A 20321-nucleotide genomic window follows, 5' to 3' on the forward strand; every position below is an offset into this window, starting at 1 on the left:
CGTCTACTTAACCCCAAGTTCAAACTGCGACCCCTTGGATCCTAAGCTTAGCTGGCGGAGGAGCAGCCCAAGGCGCGTGTTGTCTGTGCTCCCATTGCAAAAGGAAAAAAATGCCTTGCAAACTATTAACTTTTTTTTTTTTTAAGTATGCAATGCTGAGAGCAGGCGGGCAGGTGCAGGGGGGAGTAGGTGCCCCACACGCCTGTTCCCCCTTCCGCAGCCCCCCCTCCCCAAACTTCCCTTCGCATTGATCAGCACGTTACGTCAGTATTGATAAGTTTGCAAAAAGCCAAAGTCAAGTGCAATCGCGCGGCACACGGACCCCGGACTTGGGGGGGGGGGGATGCAGCGAGCGCTCCGCGGGGCCGGGAGCCGGCTGCAGGCAGGGCAGCGGCGGCGCCGGCGCCTCCCGGAGAGGCTGCCTCTCCCCCACCCCTCCCCTTCCACCCCATCCCCGGCTGCCTCCCTGGGGCGGGCACCAAGCTCCCCGCCAGGCGCGCTCCGCCCGCGCCCTCCGGGGGTCGGGGGGGCGCACGGCTCAGGGGCCCAGCGACGGCGGTGGCGGTGGCGGCAGCGGCGACGCTGAGGGGCAGTGGGTGGCAGGAGGCCGGGGGTCGCCCGAGGGGCCCGGGGCGGCGGCACGCGGGGCCCCGGCGGCCGCCGGCGGCCCCCAGGCTGGGGGGAGTCCAGCCCGGATATTGAGTGCAGCCATTGAGAAAAGCCAAACTCTTGTGTGTGCGCGTCTCGAATAGCCCCCAAGATGGCCGCCAATGTGGGATCGATGTTTCAATATTGGAAGCGATTTGATCTACGGCGACTCCAGGTTAGTGCGGGCAGCGCCGGCCGCGCGGCTGTGGGGAACCCGGGCGCGCCCTGGGCGCATTGGGGAGGTCCCCGGGCTGGCGGGCGGGCGCCCCGGGGCGGCGGGCGGCGGCTGCTGGGGCTCGCTAGGGCTCGGCTGCCCGCTGCCCATCGATAGGTATTAGGAATTGATCTCGCCGCTGCTCTTTGTTCGGTTCAATCATCGATTAGCCGCCGCGACCATGGAGAAGCGCTAGTGAGCCCGCGGCCGAGGGAGCGAGCTGGCGGCCGAACGGCCGAACGAGGCGGGTGCTGCGGCCCCGGCTGGGGGCTGCCGGCGGGACCCCCAGCCGCCCCCAGAGCGCCGCACTTTGCGCGCCTCCCAACTTCGCGGCGCCGGGGGAGGCCGCGGAGCGCGCCGTGTGCCTGTCCGCGCCCGGCTGGGGCTCGGTGAGGGAGGGAGGGAGCTGGCGGGCAGGGAGGAGGAGGAGGAGGAGGAGGAGGAGGAGGAGGAGGAGGAGGAGGAGGAGGAGGAGAGAGGAGGAGGCAGCCTGGTTGGCGAGGAGGCGGCTTCGCGCCCCGCCGCCCGCCGGCACCTCCACCGCCGCTGCCGCCCTCCTGGCTGCGCAGCCCGGACGCGCCGCCAACCGGGGACCACCACCGCCGCCACCGGACTGGCAGCCTGCGCCGCAGACCTCTTCTCGGGCCGGGCTCTCGGGGTTCGTCTTTGCTTCTTGCTTTTCCCCGCTTCTGTCCCCTTCCCAAGTCTAGGTACAAACAGGCGGTGTTGGGCCCAGGCGTGCGCAAGTTTGCGCTCCTGCCTCCCGGGCGGTGCAAAGCCGGGAGCGGTGCAGAGCAGGTGACTCCCTGCTCTTGGGCCCATGGGAACTTTTAAATGGGAGATTCCCTCGCCCTTTTCTGCCTGCTGCTTCTCCTCCCCGCCGCTCTCCTCTTTTCTCCGTTCTCCAGCCTCTTCTTTTTTCTTTCTTTCTTTCTCCTCCTCTCTTTTTACCTTTCCTTTCCTAGGACTACTCCCTCCAGAACCCCAGTAACCCTGTTCTCCTTCCTGTAAGGCTGTGTGGCTCCCCCAGATTTGGGGGTGTTTTCTGCTAGCCCTCCAGGATCCTCTAGGGGCTGGGGGCATACCAGTACCCCACCTTGGAGGCACAGCTCCAGCTTCTGTTCTTTTCCGGGAGTGCCCAGAACGTCCCTGACAAGCCCCCCAAGCCCAGGAGTCTCAAAGTCGTGGCCAGTGCAGGAGAATAAGGGGCGGGGAAATGGTGCGGATAACGGGGCGGGGGTGGGGTGTGTGTGTGTGTGTGTGATTAGAATGTCCTGCCTTGGCCGTGACATTCGCAGAAGACACGAGAGCATCAGTCTGGAGATAAAAAGGGACCCACTTTTTTTTTTAATCTGCCTGCAGATCTCCTTAAGTTTCTTCTGATAAGTGGCTCCAGCATCCCCCTCCTCCTGGCCGCTTCCCAGTCCCCCTCCTTCCTAACCCCCCACTCCTGGCTCCCCTCCTCCCCCAAAGCCTTGAGCTGGAGAGAAAATCGGGGCACTCAGGCATGCAGTTAATAACTGCGAGTGCCTTGCAATTCCAGGTCCTCACTGCTCGAGTTGGGGCTGCAGTTTGGTGGCCGGCTGAGATAGGCAGGGCTCTGAGCTGTGCTTGCTGGTTTAAAGGATACCAAAGTGGCCTTTCTAGAAGACTGGGGGTTGGGGGAGGGATGGATAGAGGAAGGAAGAGAGAGGGAGAGTGTTGGGCAGCCACATTGGGCTTGGCACGAAGGCCAATGGTAATCGCATTCCCTGCTAATGTTTGTAAATGAGACCCGGGCACGGCTGGGGGACAGCGTCTTTATTTATGATTGATGTTCTGTAACATAAGGAATGACAAGAACGTGGCAGACAAGAGGAGAGGAACCAGAAGGGCTGGCGAAAGCCCTTTGCAGGGTCCTATTGTTATTCTGGGCTGGAAAAAATTTCCGCGGTGAGATTTACAGCACTGGTATTTGCTCCCGGTTGGCCAGAATGTCAGTTAACACAATTTTCATTAGATAACTCGTTTTCAATCCAGAGAACTGGGGCTGTGGTGGGGGAGAGGCAGGGGCTCTCTACTGAGGGGTGGGTGCGGCACTTAGGGAGCTTATTTCTGAGCTGGGGTGCTTGAACCTCATTCTCTTCATTCTTTGCTCAGGGGTCTTTTGTGGAGCCATTGAGGTCACCCAAATCTTGATTCCAGCTGGACTCTCTCGAATCTGGGAACCCTTTGTTAGGGTTTTAGAAGATGCTGAGATGGTAAAGCTGATTTGAACTGGAAAGGATGGAGATGGGGGTTGTGGGGAGGCTTGTGCAGGTGATGGAGACACAGGGTGGCAAGACCTCTCCCCCTGCAGGGGTCTACGTGGAGGGAGTGTTCATTACAAATAACAATGGTTTTCTGTCTGCCAAAAAATATGAAGGCTTCTGGTGAGGGGGGTAGCTCATTTACATCGATATTAAGTGGAAGGGGTGTCCCCCAGGGAGTTTGAAAGGCTGCACACTTCTAGAGAACAGAGAAATAAATGTGGCAGCCGTGGCATGCAAACATTCAGGCCTGCACATCTGCCTACTCCCCACCCCCATCCTGAAATGTTCTGTTGTCCCCTTGCCCATTGGTGCAGCTCCCGGGTGCTCTCCCAGGTGGCATTTTTGTTGGAAACGGATTATGAGCCTCAGCACTTTTGCCTGGGATCCTCTCTGATACATAATGCTAATGACTCCTACACTTTTGTATTTTCATTTTTCCCTCCCTGCTCTTTTTCTTATAGGGGAAATAACCCAAACTTCTGCTGGCTCATAATGCAGGTAGGAGGGACTGGTTCCCACCCAGGGCCCTGTACAGGCTGAGAGATTTGGGCCCACTTATCTTGGGCCTGGCTGCCTGGGAAAAGGTGTGTGGTTTTCATTTTTGGTCGTTCAGCTTGGACAGTTTCTTGCAGCCTGGTTGCTGAAAGTAAAGTGGCTGAGGCAGCAAAGGTGGTCCCTTGTCCCCAAGCCAGACTGTGATGCTCAGTGCCACCCATCTTGGCAAGAAAGGTGACCTTAGGCCAGGCCAGCATGCAGCCCTCTGGAAGCACATATTTTTCAAATATGGAAGTGGTCCAGTTATTCCTCCTTCTAGGGCAGCTGAGCACAGCAGGGATGTTTCCATCTGAGGGCGGTCAGTCAACAGCCTTAGGGTCTTATGAGCTTGTGGTAAAGGCGATGATCTGCCCCGTAGGCCCGCTTTGGTACCCTTGAAACTGTCTCCGCCTTGTCTTCCTCTGTTTTAGCCCCCTTTGCTTCTAACAGCTCAGGAAACGAGAAGAAATAAACTTCCATCCAAAGATAATGCTGGGCATATTTCATTTGGTTATAAGATTGCTTTATGGTGAACATTACTAATGCAGTATTTTTTTATGGCTTTTCTGTGTATAATCGTCATAACCGGATTCATACCTTTATGATTTTCTTTTTCTGCTTTCCTTTGCCACTTTTTTTTTTTTAATAAAATATGACACTCTGGGTTCAGTCTTGCAGACCCTCTTTTCCTTCTCCTTAGGAGAGGGTTCCTTAAGCTAATAAGAGTTTGGGGTCCCCTGTCCAGATGAGGACATGCGGTCCAGATGAGGACATGCAGTCCAGATGAGGACATGCGGTCCAGCTGTGCATCTGCATTTTTGGGGGTGGATAGAGCTTGGCTGCTGGGACCACACAGCCCAAGTTTTGGAGGAAAAGGTAAATTCTGCTTGTGGTGCCTGAAGTTAGGAGCAAGACCCACAGGATGAGCAAGAGAAGCTGCACCTGTCCAAGGGGTTTGCAGAAACTTCCAGGAGGGCACACTCTCTTGAGGCAGGGAAGTGAGATGGTGCTTGATGGAATGTTTTTCCCTGCTCAAAGTTTAGAAAAGAGCGTGGATGTGATTAAAATATTATAACCTTATGATATTCTGAAGTGCATAAATTTTACATATCAGCCACAGAGAGTTTAGACATCCATTAGAGCCTCTGACAGCTTGACTTATCTAAATGTGCTATCATTTAACAATGTGTCAAAATTCCTCTTTCTATAGATGACAGCAGTAAATAAGCTATCAGCCCTGTTGGCGGAATCATAACTTTGAAAACTTTGAAGTAATAGAATTGCTGCTGGGGCAGGAGTCTGAGACAGCAGGAGCCTGAGACGGCAGGACCTGGCCTGGCCCAGGCCCATGAGGCTGGTGGCTGCCAGGGTCGGGGGAGACAGGGAGAGGAAGGACTGATGGGAGGGGGGCCTTCCGCAGCATCTCTGGGAATAAGAACAGACAAGTTGTTCAGATTCCTGGACACTTATTTTAAGTCCACCCAGGGAGTGACCCATTCCATCTGCCTCTCTGGTTCTTCATGCCACACCCTGTGGGCTTTTTCTGCAGGAGCTAGAAACAGGTTTAAATCTTTATTTAAGTACCCAACAGTCTTTTCTGGGCATCCCAAAATTCTGGTTTTTCAACTTGGCAGAAATTGCTTCCCAAAGATGGGCTCTCTGTGGGAGGCCAAGGGGAAAATCTGAGCAGCGTCTCATCCCACACCAGCTTTCCTTTTGGGGTTGTTGAAATTTCTTTTATTAATACCTGAATTCACTGGAGAAAATTGAGAAACTACAGACAAACCTGAAGAAGCACATGAGTATCTCAGTAGCTTATTTCAGTGAACACGGGGCTGTTTTGACTAGAGGGAGCTGCATTTCTGATGTTTTTTTTTTCCCCTCTTTCTCCCTCCCCCTTTTAAAAAACTCTCCTTTTAAAAAGAGAATTCTGTCTTCGAACTTGACATTCTGTCATGGTAACCTTTCTTCTGGCAGATGGGATTTCAAACACGAGCACCTTAGCTGGTGCTAAATTTGGACCTGGTTGATGGTAGATGGGGCTGCCCAGAATCTGTGGTTCTCTAGGCTGCTGTCTAAGGGCTTGTTTTTTTTTTTCTAGCTGCTTCCTGGTCCTCTCATCCAGAGGCCAGTACTGGCATAGGCATAGGTGGAGTGTGGGAAGGGAATGGCCTTGATCTGCCTTTAATCCTGGCCTTGGGATTGGGGTCTGTTCACCTTTGCCCTCAGGAAGGGAGCTGATGCTCTTTATTTGTGACAGTAGCTTATATGGATGATGAAGGGAAGGTGGAGGGGATTGGCAGGGGGAGAGAAGAACCAGGAGCCTGAATGGCTTCTGGCACTCTGGAGTGAATCGTCCAATATCCAAGTCTCGGGTATGTCTTGTCTGCCCACCAGGTTGTGGTAACTATGAAGGGCATCATGCTTGGTGCACCAGTAAAACATGCTGTCTCCTTGAGACTTCCCCCAGCCCCACCATGGGACTTCCCCCAGTCCCACATGGTTGTTAGGAAAGGGGGATATTGGCCTTTTAAGTCACTTCTTTTTTAGATAAGCAGTTATATCTAGGGTGGAGATACTTGCTTTCTAAGCCCCCATTAGCCCTTGTCAGAAATCATTTTAGTGTTTTGTAGAATATGGACAATATATTCTTATCATACTTAAAGTTCCTTTCTTCTGATTATCCCTTGAGATCTGCCCCATTATCTCTCCACTGCAGTCATGCTGCCTTTACTCACTGTTCCAGCCGGGAAGTCCTTTTTGTCCCTCATTACGTCGAGCACATTCCCACCTCAGGACATTTGCACTTGCACTTCCCTCTGCCTGGGACTGCAGATCTGTGTGGAGCTAGCTCCTTCATTACTTTCAGTTTTAGCCCCACAGTGGAGACCACTGAGCCTCAAGAAGGTTAAGGGAGTTTCCATAACTCTTTCCCCCTTCACTATGCAAATATGCACTGGACTCTAAGGGCCCTGCAGTTTCTCTGAGAGTTTTGACTTCAGAACCTTCTGGGGTGTGGTGTCTCTGGACACACCAGGCGATGTTGGCCTGCCTTTAGGTGCACATGGCAGCTTTTTTTTTTCTGTAAAGACTCACATAATAATATACTTCAGGCTTTGTGGGCCACATGTCTCTGCTGCAGCTGCTCTTCTCAGCCCTTATAGTATGAAAGCAGCCGTGGCCAATAAGAATGAATGCGCATGGCTGTGTGCCAATAAAACTTTATTTACAAAAACTGGTCAGAGGGCCCAAGGGTTGTAATTTGCTGTAATCAGTCTGGTCGACTGGCCTAGGTGATGGACACCATACAGACTATGGCATGGCTAAAGTTTTTGCTTTTCAAACTCAGTTCCCAAACTAGTTCTTTACCCTTTCCCTCAAGAGGGAAGCACACACAGCCAGGATGGGAAGGGGCTGCGGCTGACTTCAGTTCCTGGTTCCATTGCCTACCAGCTGTGTGACCTTGGATGAGTCCCTTAATCTTTCTGTGCCTTTCTTTGTTGTTAAGTGGGATTAGTAATAGTCTCTACCTTCTAGTTGTTCAAGAAAATTAAAATGCTTTGAATATGGACATGTCTAGCACAGCGTGAGGCACACAGTTAATGCTTTGTAGGTGCCTTATTTCTTCTTGCTGATATTTTTAGAGTGTGAGAGAGGGGTGAGAAAGGCAGATAAACAGTGGTTGCTGGAACTTGCTGGCCTTTCAGGCTGTTGAAGAGATTTCTAGGCAGGTTTTTCTCTTCTCTCTTGGGGATTTACTATGCTAACCTATTACTATGTTACTTGTAATGTCTCATATTTTTGGAGCTCTGACCACAGAAGTTGCATACAGGGAGCTGAGTCTGGGGCTATGCATATGTGTTTGGATTAGTGCGATATTTAGAAACATTCTTGTGAAAGTTGTCAGCATTTAAAACATGGGAGATTTTACTTAAGAAACCCAGATGTCCAGTGTCACTTACAGATTAGGAATTCTGGTACACTGCGCAGGTCTCACTGAAAAGGGATGTGGAGACCTAGGAAGGGCATTCCAAGCATAGGGCACAGCAGAGGCTCAGAGCAGTGGAAAGGATCCCAAGAAGGGTCAAGGTCACCGGTTGTCAAGGTCACTGGTTGCCTTTCCCTAGTGCCTAGTGTCAGAAGAGCCTGTGTTTCCAGAAAAACCAAAAGACCCCTGACAGTCCCATGAAGAGGGGTGGTTAGTGGGGTACAGAGTCCACTGTCTCTGCTTCTTCCCAGTAACTTAGTCACCCTCCAAAAGTAGGCCAGGGGCTACCTGCTGGGGCCCTTCCCAGCCCCCCACGCTTTGCTGTCCTTGAGTTCAGCCAAAGGAAACAGCAGTTCTCAAATACACATTTGTCATTAAAAAGAAAGAAAGACAGAAAAAAAAAAATCAATCCTTTGGCCTCTTTGGCCTGAGCTGGTTGTCTGCCCGAGACGCCCGGAGCCCAACAGTGCTTAAGACTGCAAGCCGCCGTCGCTCAAACTGGACGGGCCGAATGGCTCCCCCCCACCCCCGGAACCATTATGATCGATCAACGTGTCCAGCCGACTGTTTGGGTGGGGTGCTGTGGGTGGGGAGACCACAGGGGTCATCAGGGCTGCCCAGCGGGGGCCAGATTTCCCTTAGTGGAGCTGTCACTCAAAGGCCACACTGCTGGAGATACCTTCTCTGGGTGCCTGTTGTCCATTAGGAGCTTCTGTGGGCCCAGGTTTGTGAGGAGGTGTGGGGTGGGCTGCAGGGGTCAGCCCTGTACCTCTCCACCTACAAAGACGTTTAATGTGGACTCTGGAGCCAGGTGGCCTATATTCAGGTCATAACTCTGCCATTTACCAGCTGCATGACCTGGGATGACTCACTTAACCTCTCTGAGCCTCACTTTTCTTGTATGTAAAATGGGGAAGATGGTAGTAGCCGTCTCCTGAAGCATCCTTGTGAGGAGTGAGTTAATACATATGGAGTGCTGAGACCTGGAGCAGTGTATAGAAGTGTTATAGGATGTTAAAGTGAATAATAATTACTGTTACTTTGTTTCCAGAAATATATATTCACCACTTAAGGTAGAACTTATTTTGATTAATAATTATATGACTAATAACAAATGTAATAAGTAATGTAACTGGTAACTATATAGGGGAGATACTTCAGGGAACTCAAGATGGCATCTCACAGTGAGCCCAGGGACAGTGGGAAGGGTAGACACATGTCATTGGATAGAGGGTGTGTGATCAGACATTGGAAATGCATTCTGAGACAAAGATGGCAGAGGATCCCCAAGTCTGGGACCAGAGAGAGGTTTCTTGGAAGAAGTGACCCCTCAGCAGAAATCTCAAAGATGTGGTCAGGGAGTGGCATGTGTGAGGCCCCTCAGATGGGCAGAATTCCCTGTGCAGCACTTGAAAGAAGCAAAGAGGCAGGCCTCAGATGCCCAGCAGGCTGTTGGGCCCCCTCCTCCTTCTTGCCATCTATCACCTGGGAGTAAGGACGGGGGGTAAAATAAGACACTGAGCACCTGACTCCTGGTGAACCCTCTCTTAATGGGTGCTTTGTAAATTGTCAGACACCAGAAAAAGCCTGGGTATAGTTTTTACTTTTTTAACAAGGTTTTTGTCCACTTCCTGATCCATTGGAAAATGCCCTCATCCCATCTCCTGACTGTGCATAGGGCTGCCAGGTTCAAATCCTGGTCCTTCCCCTTCCTAGCTGTGTGTGCTTGGGCAAGCCATTTTCCCTTCCTTAGGCTTGATTTTCTCATCTGGAACACGGGTGTGGTAATGGTATCTCCTGACGGTGGCCATGAGAGGGTGCCCTGCAGATCTCTGACTAAAGGGAGTGTGACTGGCCCCCACTCCCTGCCTTGTAACTAAGCCCATGGCTGTCCCAGCCAGGGACTGAGTCCCCAGGGATTCTGAAGCTCCTGGAACAGTTGTGACTCACCTGCCAGCTCTGTGGCAGTCCAGGAGCCACCAGCCTCCTGCTGCCCTCTCTTTTTCCTTCACCCCATGCCCCCTAGAAGGTGCTGGTCTTGACTGGTACATTTCTTTGCCACATAATCCCCCCTTTTTGTCTGCTTCTTGGTGGACCACACCCTCCACTGACAGTGGAGTGAGATTCTGTTGCCTTTATTCCCAGAACCTGGGAGATGCTCAGTTGAGGTCCCTGGCATGTCCTGTTGGGATGCTGGGAGTGACCACTCTGAAGAGGGGAACACTTTTCCTGGTGACCTGTCCCTACTTGGCCCATAGCTCCTATGTGTTCAGAACCCGCTTCCCACCAGTTTCCCCCTGTATTTTTCCCTCTTTTCTCCTGCCACTATCCCCCTGCTTGTTCAAGCCACTTGGGCAGCTTTACTTCTCGTTAAACACACCAAGCCTGTTCTAACCGCAGGACCTTGGCACTTATTGGCCTCTCCATCTGGGACCCTTTGCCTGATGTCTCCACAGTTCTCCCCCTCAGCCTGTTGCCTCTGCTTAAGTTTCTCCTCTTCATGGAGGTCCCACACCTCTTTTTTTTTTTTTTTTCCAAAGTGATTCGACTCCTTCCCTTGTTTCAATTGATGCCATGATGTCTGTTAATGTATTTGCTTGCTCTCTGCCTCCCTCCCTCAATAAACATTTGCATGATGGAGTGGTTGAATGCCACAGGAAGAGTGTGTGGTACCAGCTGCTCCTGCACTTGGGGTGCAGCCACATGTGTCCCCTCCTCCCAGCCCCCACTGCTTCACCACTCCCTGGCTCTTGAAATTTGCTCACCCCTGCCTGGGAGTAGGACATGGGCCTCAGGCCTGCGGTGAGCAAGGTTTTATCTTTAGCTCTGTCAGTCTCGCTTTCGAAACTGGTGACCCCAATTCCAGCCTGGGAGGTGGCTTTCATCCTAATTAATACATCCATTAATTAATTGCCGGCAGGCTGCGGGCCATTAGTGATGGTTTGGTGGCCTCGGTCTCAGACAGCTCAAATGTTTTTGGATCAGGTAATGTTTTGGACAATGCCTTATTCCCAGGCCTGCCGATGAGCCCCTTGGGCATCTGGAAGGGGTGGGGTCTTTGGACAATGACCCAGGGGTGAGGGGCTTCCCTGCTGAGCATCCCTGGAGCTCTCACTTGTAATCTGGTGGGAGTCCAGGACTTAAGTCTGTCTTCCTCCTAGGTTGAGGGCATTCAGTGTTTCTGCCTAAAATGGAGCTGGGCTGCCATGGCAGGTTACCCACTCACTCTTACTGAATGTTATTCTGCTCTTGCTGTGCCAAGTTCTGCCCAGAGCAGGCAAACCAAGGCCCTGGCCTCTAAAGCTTCTATTTTATAATTTTTGGAGACAGAAATACTTTTCTTCAAGGTTGTAAGAAATAAAGAGAAACAACTAGACACAGCCTAGGGCTGGGTGAGCTGTAAGCCTTTCCTAAATAGTGACAGTGATTAATCATTGCTTCTTATCTTTATGAACAGTCATCATTATTATCATCAAAATATGAAGGCCTTTCTGGTTGAATTTCAGTCTCCTTAGGAGAAGCACCTGAAATGAATGTGGGCCCGGAGCAGTCAGACCTCACAGGACCTTGGTCTTGCTGCTTCCTTACCAGGAGAGCTTGGGCAGTCTCCTTGACTTTTCTAAGCCTCCTCGTCTGCAAAATGAGAAGTAAACAGCCCCTACCTCATAGGGACACTGTGAGGAAAGGTCCTTAGCACATGGTTGGAGCATCCTCATTCCCCAGCAAACACAGACAGCAATTATCACCCTTAGTGTTGTTATCATTAATTATTACCATTATTATGATATCGTTACTCTTTGTCATTCACCTCTGGGGCCTCTCTGGTTAGTCAGAGGTTGCCAGATCTGGGTGGAACCTGGAGGCTTGTTGTGGCTGGCTGCTAGGATCAGATGAAGGAAACTCCCCTGGACTTCAGCTGGGTGCAGATTCCCCCACGGTACCCCAGGGGCACAGGACTCTTAAATCTGGGCCTGTGTCACCAAGCGCCAGAGTTACCCAGGCTGGTCTACTGAGAGCCAGCGGCCAGCAGCCAAGTGAACTGGTCCCTGATGGAGAAGCTCCAGCTGAGCACAGTGGCACCCGCCTGTCATCCTAGTGATGGGGAGGCTGAGGCAGGAGGATTGCATGTTTGAGGCCAGCCTCAGCAACTTAGAAAGATCCTATCTCAAAATAAGAAGGGCTCAGGTTGTAGCTCAGTGGTAAAGTGTCCCAGGTTCAATCTGCAGTACTAACTCAATAAATAAGAAACAAGCTCCTGTCTGGAGGTCAGGCCTCTCCACTGCAAGCCTTTGGTGGGCTTTTAGAAATGCCTGGGAGCCTCAGTTTCTTTAACCAGTAGTTCTTGCATCTTTATGCTGGGCCAGACAGACTAAAAAGCCCTCTCCTGACATTATCTCCTTAGTTTTCCCAGCAGCCATGTGAAAGGAGAGCTTCTGCTACCCCATTTTACAGCTGGGTAGGCTGAGGCCTGGGCTCCAGGGTCACATTGCCAACAGGCAGTGGCCCCTGAGCTTAAATGCAGGACCCAGGACTATTGGCTACCCTATCCCTGCTCTTGCCCCACTAGTGCCAGAGGTGCCTCTGATAAGAGGTCCCCATCTGCAGTCACTATGCTTGTATTCTTTAATTTCTTTTTTTTGAAAAGCCCCTAAAACAATCTGCCACTATCAGCTCATGGAAATGTATCCTGCCCCAAAACCTGAGCGACGTGAGGCGGGAGGAGATTTATTAACAACTCCATAATGATTCCGTTTTTGACCTGGAAAATGAGCACCACCCACCCTGCAGTCCCAGCTGTCCTGGGCACCTGCCCATTCATCCTGGGCACCCCCTGGACCCAAGCTTCATGGTGCCCCTGTCGTCAGCCCACATTCCGCAAGATGGAATTCTCGGCCTCGGCTGATAATAAGCAGGTATTGATTGCTGCCGTGGTCATTATCAAGATTTATTTAGTCAATATGGCCTCTCCGGTCAATAAATCGTGTCGTTGATAAAGAAGGAAGGAGATAGACTTGTAGGCTTTATTAAAAAAGTTTTTTAGATTTTTTTAAACCACTGACTCCAGCCCCTGCCACCTCCTATGGTCAACATCAGCTTCACTCTGGACTTTGTATCTGGTGTCATGAGCGCTTTCTGTTCATAGCAGAACTTTTCATTCATGGCATGGTTTCAGACAACAAGGATTTAGGGCAGGGTTGTATCTGGAAGTGGCCCCTGGGCTGGGATGCCTCCTCACTTTTCTGTACCCCTTGCCCTGTCAGTACTCCATGTTCTCAGTTAATCTTTACAGCCCTTTGGGGTGAGCACCAGTGTTGCTGCATTTGACAGATGAAAAAACTGAGGACCAGGGAGGCCCATTCACTTGCCGAAGGTCACACAGGACTCAAACCCAGACAGAATGGCTGGAGTCTTTGCTTGAATTTGACATACATCCAGCAAATAGCAAATGTCTTATCAAACATTGTACTTTGTGCCCAATACAGTGCCAGGTGCTGGTGTAGAGGGGCAAATGAAACAAATAAATGTGTAATTGCAGAAATGGAAAGAATGGAAGAAAGAAATGATCAGGGTGCTGAAATCTAGATGGAGGGGCACCTGTTATTCATGGTGTTTAGCTACCCTGGGTTGGTGACATTCTGACTTCGAGACTTGAATGATGAGTCCGTTAGCAAAGTTCAGGCAAAAGAATTCATGGCCACAAAGCAGCCTGTAGCCTTGACATGGGACTCGGCTTGTACAGCAAAGCGCTGGAGGGAAGCCAGAGTGTGGGGTTCAGAGGGGAGGGGAGGGGACAAATCCCGAGTGGAAGGTGGGTCCCTGTGGGTCAGGCCCTTGAAGACCACAGTAGCCGGTGTCCGTCTAAGGGAAATAGGACGTTATTGAGGTTGGAAGCAGGGAGGAAGTGAGATCCAGTTTATGTTTGGGTCTCATTAGGTTCAGCCTGGGAGGGAACATTGAAGGGAGGGAGGGAGGGAGCATTGGAGACTAGGGAAAGGAGCTTCTGTGACAAACTGGATATTGTGATCTCTGCTCAGAGAGGGGTCTTAGAAGTGGCAGTGGCACTCCTCTAAGTGTATAGAGGGCTAGCAGCATTTGGGCTGGGAGCTTGAAAAACGTCATGGAGATGCACCTGAGCCTTGAGCAGGGTGGAAGCTGCAGGTCCTTGGAGGGGTATGGCTGGCTCTCCTGTGCAGTGGCTTGGAGGTCTTTCATGGTGAATGTGCAGTGGGGGAAAGGTGTGCAGAGCCCATACAAGGGGTTGAGCGGGGATTGGGTCATGATCTGAGAAGAGACCTTTGCTCCCTGGTCACAGGGTGCCTGGTTTCTAGTGTGTTCCCAGGTACCACTTGTTAGGAAGGGCCATGAAAAGATGAGATGACCAAGATTGTATGAGTGTTTGACCCAGGCTACATGGGGTGCCTTGTGCTGGAGGCCACGTCCTGACTTCCATATGTGGAGATGATATGGGATGTCTGCCTGAGGAATTACAGGGGCATGTGGGCTAGAGTACAGAATAGAGAACCTTCCTTACCTTCAGTTTTGTCCAATCCTTGATCACCATAGACTGGAAGTCTAGCAGAGGCTGGTGAGTACCTCCTTACCATCTGTCCACCCACTACCCGTCATCCACCAACATTCTCTCATCTGTTCATTCATAAATCTGCTCACTCATCCATCTGTCTCCAACCACTCAGTAATTCATCCAGCTGTTTACTTTCCCATTCCTACTGACTAACCCTGTCCATTGTGCATCTATCCATACTGTCATCCCTCTACCCATCCACCCATTCATCCACCCACCCATCCACCCATCCACTCATCTGTCTACCCACCCATCCACCCACCCACCCACCTCCCCTATAGGCCTGTGAAATAGGTAGAGGTCTGCTGGAGAGGGCTCTGGGCTGGAGAGAAATTGATGCTCTCAGTGAGTGGGTGGTCTCAGAGGGGTCTGCCTCCAAGAAGATCCCATGGGAACCACTGTTCCCTAGGTCCCTGGAAAGATCCATGAAGAACCAGGCTCTGTCCTGTAGCAGATTAGAATTCATCAAGGTACTTGGGAGAGATTTTTGGGGCAGGGCCTCTGTGGACAGGGAGGTGAGCATGGCTGGTCTCTAGGCTACTATTGGATGAGGGTGTCCCTATGTCCCTAGTGTCCCTGTGCAGCACAGATGGCAGCATCTGACCTCCACGTGGTACTCAGAACCTGTTAGAAGGGTCCCACATGTTCTATTGGATCACATCCCATTCCACAGAGTGTGTACAAAGGGAAGAGTCTTGCACTTCCTTTCCCAAGAAAGTGGATGGAGAGACCCTCTTTCCTCCATGCTCAGCCACATTGCTAGAATGTCTGCTCACACTGTCTCCTTCTGCACCTCCACTCACCGCTCTCCCCACAGAGCACCCACAGGCCTCTGACTGTGTTCTCTTCATTTTACCTCCTGCCACCACTTCTTGGTGTTTTCTCAGGCACATTCCCTTTAGGCTGGCCTCTAAATATGTCCAAGGTCCATGTTTTCTCATTCTGTTCCCTTGGTCCCTTATGTGGCCTTCTCTCTATTCACATGACCTACCCCGACTCTCCATTCTCTACCTCTGGATTCCAGACCTGTCAGCTTGACGGCTTTCTTGACATTTCTTCTTTTTAAGAAAAAATCACTTTGTTGACATTTTTTGAATGCCTGTGTTAAAGATGTCTCCAGCGCAAGATGACCCAGTTATAACTGACCTCACCTGGTCTCCATCTTAGGTCCATCCAGGTCTACAGGACAGAAACCTGGGAGCTGCCCAGACTGTCCCTCTCCCCCATGCCCCTCACATACAATTTGTCACTAAATCCTGCTTTTTTTTTTTTTTTAACCCTCCTACAGACTTCCTGTGTCCTACCCCTTACCTTCTTTCCCACCATTGGCACTAGTCCCATGCCCCCAGCAATGGATTTCAGTTTACCATTGTGTCTTCCTGGACTGCCTCTGGCCTTCCTGACTCTGCTGACACACAGCGGCTAGTGAGATTACTTAAAATCCTGCCAAGTACCATTTCTCATGGCTTCAGATTGCTTTTGAGGCAAAGTCCCCATTGTAACCTTCCAGGCTCAGCAGACTGCTCATTGCCCTCTGTTTCTGGCTTATAGTATTACTAATCTTGTGGCTAGTTCAATTCTCTGTTGAAAGCAGGATATTGAAGTGTGCATTATTGAATTGACTATTTTGCTCCTCATTTTGGTCAGTTTTCATGCCATGTCCTTTTATTAGGTGTATATAGGCTTATAACTGTTATGTTTTCTTCGTGGATTGACCCTTTTTTCATTATGAAATGCCCCTCATCCTAGTAACATTAAAAAAATTTAATGTTCATTTTGCCTGATATTGGCATAGCTACTTCTTCTTTCCTGTCGTTGTGTTGACGTGATGTATCTTTTTGGAGTCTTTTACTTTTCAATCTATTTGTGTCTTTGAATCTAAAGTGTCTCCTATAGACAACATGCAGTTGGACCATGTTTTTCTATCCAGTCTAAAAAACCTCTGCACTTTGAGTAGATTGTTTAATCCATTCACATTTAATGTACTATTGACATAGTAAGATTTATGTCTGCATTTTACTTTTTGTTTTCTGTATGTCTGTCTGTCTTCCCCTTCTTTTCTGTTTTCTTTTGCATTGGTGAATATTTTCTCATGTAGCATTGAAATTTTACTAATGAATTGTTTTTAACTAGTTTTGAGGTTTTCTTAGTAGTTGTGCTAGGGTTCACTATATTCATCAGAATTTGGTTCAGACTTGAATTTGTATAATCAACTCCTTTGTGCCCTCTGTTCTTGATCTTGTTCTTGTCACATTCTCTCTGCCCTCCACATTCCCTGACCTCGTGACACTTCCCATCCCCATCTTCCCAGCCCCATCAACTCCTCTTCCCATCTTGGGAGCTTGCTTGTACAACCCCTGTGCTCTGTGGACCCCACCTCTGCGGCACATATCACAGTGGCTGTCAGACACATCTCTGTGTCACTGATGCTGCCTCCTTCTCTCTGTGGACTCTAATCTCTGTGAGGGCACGGAGCAGCTTGTTTCCAGAACTGAGCAGCAGAGGGGTAAGCACATGTAGGCCTCAAAAATTCAGTCAAATGAATAAAAGGGTGGATGTGAGTAAGTGTGACTTTGTGTGTCTGCATCTTCATGTGCACATATCTTGGAATGTGTTTGTGTGTTTGCATGTTCGTGTCTGTATTAGTGTTTCTGTAGGTTTGTCTGTTTTTCTGAGTGTGTTTTGCTTGTATGGTTGTGTCTGTATCCACAAGTGAATATCTGTGTGCGTGCACATGTGTGTGTGTCTTTGCCACATGTGCAGTGTGGTGTGTCTTAAGTGTGCGCATGCACGCTTGCTCCTGCTCCCAGGCAAAGATCCTTTTGATGTCTCCTTGCTATGCAATTATTTTTTGACTAGTTTGTGTAGCATTTAATGATTTCCCCAAAGCTAAGCCCAGCCCCCTGAGTATTGATCTCACTGCAGTAGAGGTGACACAGGGTAATGTGGGGCCAGCCGGCAGGTGCTGCTACTGCAGAATTGGCCACCGCACCTGCCGCCTCTCCAGCCTTGATCTCTTAAGGGGAAAGCTCCTGATTGGTAGCTTGATACGGGGGGGAGGGCAGGGTGAGCTCTTGCCAGACAGATGAACTCTGCTCTCTCTAGCTGCATATGACAGCCAGGAAACTGTCCCCTCATGCCTCAGTTTTCTCATCTGTGAAATGGGGTCTTAATGTGGGAGACATGAGATCATCTCAGTGGCATGCCTGGCATACAACAGGGGCTCCACAGATGTTTTCTGGTCATCTGCTTTCATATTTCCTCCCAAGACCTCTTACCAGAGCTGCAGGAGAGAAGATTTCAGGTGAAGCAAGGATGGAATGACTAAGAGATGCTCGTCCTTCCTGGGACCCTTTCCATGCGGCCTCTTTGGAGGCGGTCCAAGGGTTGCACTTGTGCTCTGGTGAAGGCACCATGATGCTCACCTGCAGGTACCCAGTGACATTCAGAGGCTTCCCACGGACACACAGCATTTCTCTAGTGAGCTGGGATTCAGCCCTTCCTGGCTTCTAGGGGTCTTCCAGCTGCTTCCTTAATCTCCAGCCTCCGCTCTCTGTCCTGATGCCCTTCAGCCTCTGTGCTTGGACCACTGCACTCCTGACACATCTAGCCATTATGTGTGTGCCTCCACTTCCTGGGGCAGTGCTCCCTTGCTCTTTGCAGGCTCCACCCCCTTCCTTGACCCTGGGGTGCTTCCCATGCCATCAAGTAATTCCCCGGTTCCTCTTCGGTCTCCCCCATAAGATAGCGAGCTCCTCACTCCAGGTCAGAGCTGCATTGTGTGGTGTGGTGACCATGAGGCCTGGAGGCCTGATTAGAGGTCATGTTTTAAAACTCAGCAGGAGAGCTGATGTCCCTGGTCCTGCACCTACTGGGCCAGGAACAGGGTGTGGGTTTCCCACTTTGCACATCTCCTACCTAACTATGACTATGTATTTGGCATAACTTAATGCTTCATAAATACCATCATTTAAATGACTTTGTTCCCATAACAATGCTGTGGTATAAGCACTGGTACTGTCCTTTGTTTTTAGAGGAGGAAGCCAGGGCACAGAGAGGTTAAATGACTTGCTCAAAGACACACAGCAGAGCCAGGTAGTCTGACTGTAGACTGTGTATACAGGCTTTTTTGCCTTTTTCTGTTCACACCTGAAGTAGATACCATGTGTGTAGGAAGCGCTACTGTATGTCCAGCTCTCCCTCTCCTCCCCAGAAGATACTATATGTACAAGTTGGCCTCTTAGAGGTCTTATGTGAGGGTAGGTTGCTTGTAGGGGACAGAGCTGGCAAGAGTGTGGGTGGGGACCAGGATTCCTGGGAGTGGGCAGTGGTCAAGCAGCAGATCCTGGGAGCCAAGGGCACAGCTGGTTACCATAGCAGGAGCCAGGCCCATTTCCTGTCTTTTACCTCCTGGGGTTGCTGGACCCTGGTCCCGCAGGCCAGCAGCCTAGAAGCCTCTCTGTTCCTCAGAGGACATCTCTGCAGCCTCCACAAGCAAGGGGATTGGTCCCACAGCCCATGGCCTACTTAGTGAAATTCATCTCTGGAAAGAAATTTTTCTCTGAGCAGGGTAGCGCAGAGCAGCGTGGCGTCTTGTGGTGGGTGAGGCTGATGAGGTCTTCCGCCTCCCTGGAGAGGCAGGAGAGAAACCCCAGACCCAGCTCCTACTTTTTGCTTGGCCACCAAAGGCAGAGGACAGTCCCTCAGCCCTTGAGCTGACCCACCACCTCAGTGTCCATCTTGTATGCCCAGGGTGTTGTCCTTGGTGGGCTGGCCCAGCTGGCAGCTGAGCCGGACTGGACCGAGTCTGCTTCCTGACTTGCGGCCTCAGGAAACCAAGCCATTTCACCAGGAGGCGGTGGATCTGAGCCTCGGGCCCTGAGGCAGCTGCTGAGCTGGTGTGCGATGGTGCATCTCCGAGTGTGTCCCGGGTCCAAGAGAAGGGTTTGTCTCTGGGGTTACTCCTCCATGGTCAGCTAGTGTGCTTTGCCACACCCTTGTTCCGTCCCCACTTGGCAGACCCTAGGAGGACTCATGGGCTGTGGAGAGCCAGGGCACATGGTGGAGGCCAGTCATGGCTTTCTTGGCAAGAAGTTCTCGTAGCTGGTAGTATTTGTCCTGCTGGGCCTCTGGGGCAGTCTGTGAGGAGAGTGGGGTGTTGGGGAGGAGGAAGTCCTAGGGTGTGCGAGGGTGCATCTCCATGAATGCATTAGTCATCTGCTGTACAACAAGCCACCCCCATCCCGTCCTTGTGGGCATGATGACTGTGACTTGCAGATGCCACGAGGCAGGAACAAGGATGGAGCTTAACTGCATCAGCTGGTCGCTGCTCCAAGATGCCTGGCCTTCTGCTGAAAAGGTGTAAAAAGGTGATTCAACAACTCACTCACCTGGCAGGTGGTGCTGGCTGTTGGCTGAGCCTCAGCTCCCCGTGGTGTCTGTGTGCAGCCCCTGGAGCCTCCTTATAGTGTGGGGGTGGGTCCCCAGCAAGCAGGGCGGACGGAGGAGAGCCCAGGAGTTATCTGGCCTTAGGCAGGGACTAGCTCACGTCTGTCCACTGTGCTGGTCAAGGCAGTAGCCGAGTGTGTCCCGGGTCCAAGAGAAGGTGGCCTAGATGTGCTGCTGCTGCTTTTTTTTTTTTTTTAATTAAAAAAAAAATTTTTTTATGTGTAGTTGGACACAATACCTTTATTTTATTTACTTGTTTTTGTGTGGTGCTGAGGATGGAACCCAGGGCCTCACATATGCTAGGCAAGTGCTCCACTGCTGAGCCCCAGACCCAGCCTAGACCTGCTTCTTGATGGAAGAGTGTCAAGGTCACATTACAAGAAGAGCCTAGATGGTGAGAGATGTCATGGTGGCCACCTTTTTTGAAAAGATAGCCCTGTCCAGCAAGGGTGGCGGTGGTGACTAAGTGCTAAGTGTGACAGGTTGTGAAGAGAGTATGATAGGAAGTGCCTGAGTAGTGAGTGACAGGTTGTCAAATGTGTGTGTGTGTGTGTGTGTGTGTGTGTGTGTGAGTGAGTGTGACAGGAAGTGCCTGAGTAGTGAGTGACAGATTTG

At 50.9% G+C, this 20321-nt stretch overlaps 1 protein-coding gene across 1 annotated transcript in view; it reads left to right on the forward strand.

Moving 5' to 3' along the window:
* The first annotated feature begins 760 nt into the window (after positions 1-760).
* The window catches only part of Cux2 (cut like homeobox 2), a 231897-nt gene continuing 212336 nt past the window's right edge, over positions 761-20321 (forward strand). Inside the window, exon 1 of the mRNA XM_026386037.2 lies at positions 761-823. Coding sequence (XP_026241822.2) covers positions 761-823 — 63 coding nt within the window. The remainder of the gene's footprint in view (positions 824-20321) is intronic.

Source organism: Urocitellus parryii, chromosome 3 (genome assembly GCF_045843805.1).
Source record: "Urocitellus parryii isolate mUroPar1 chromosome 3, mUroPar1.hap1, whole genome shotgun sequence".
In the NCBI taxonomy this organism is placed as follows: Eukaryota; Metazoa; Chordata; class Mammalia; order Rodentia; family Sciuridae; genus Urocitellus; species Urocitellus parryii.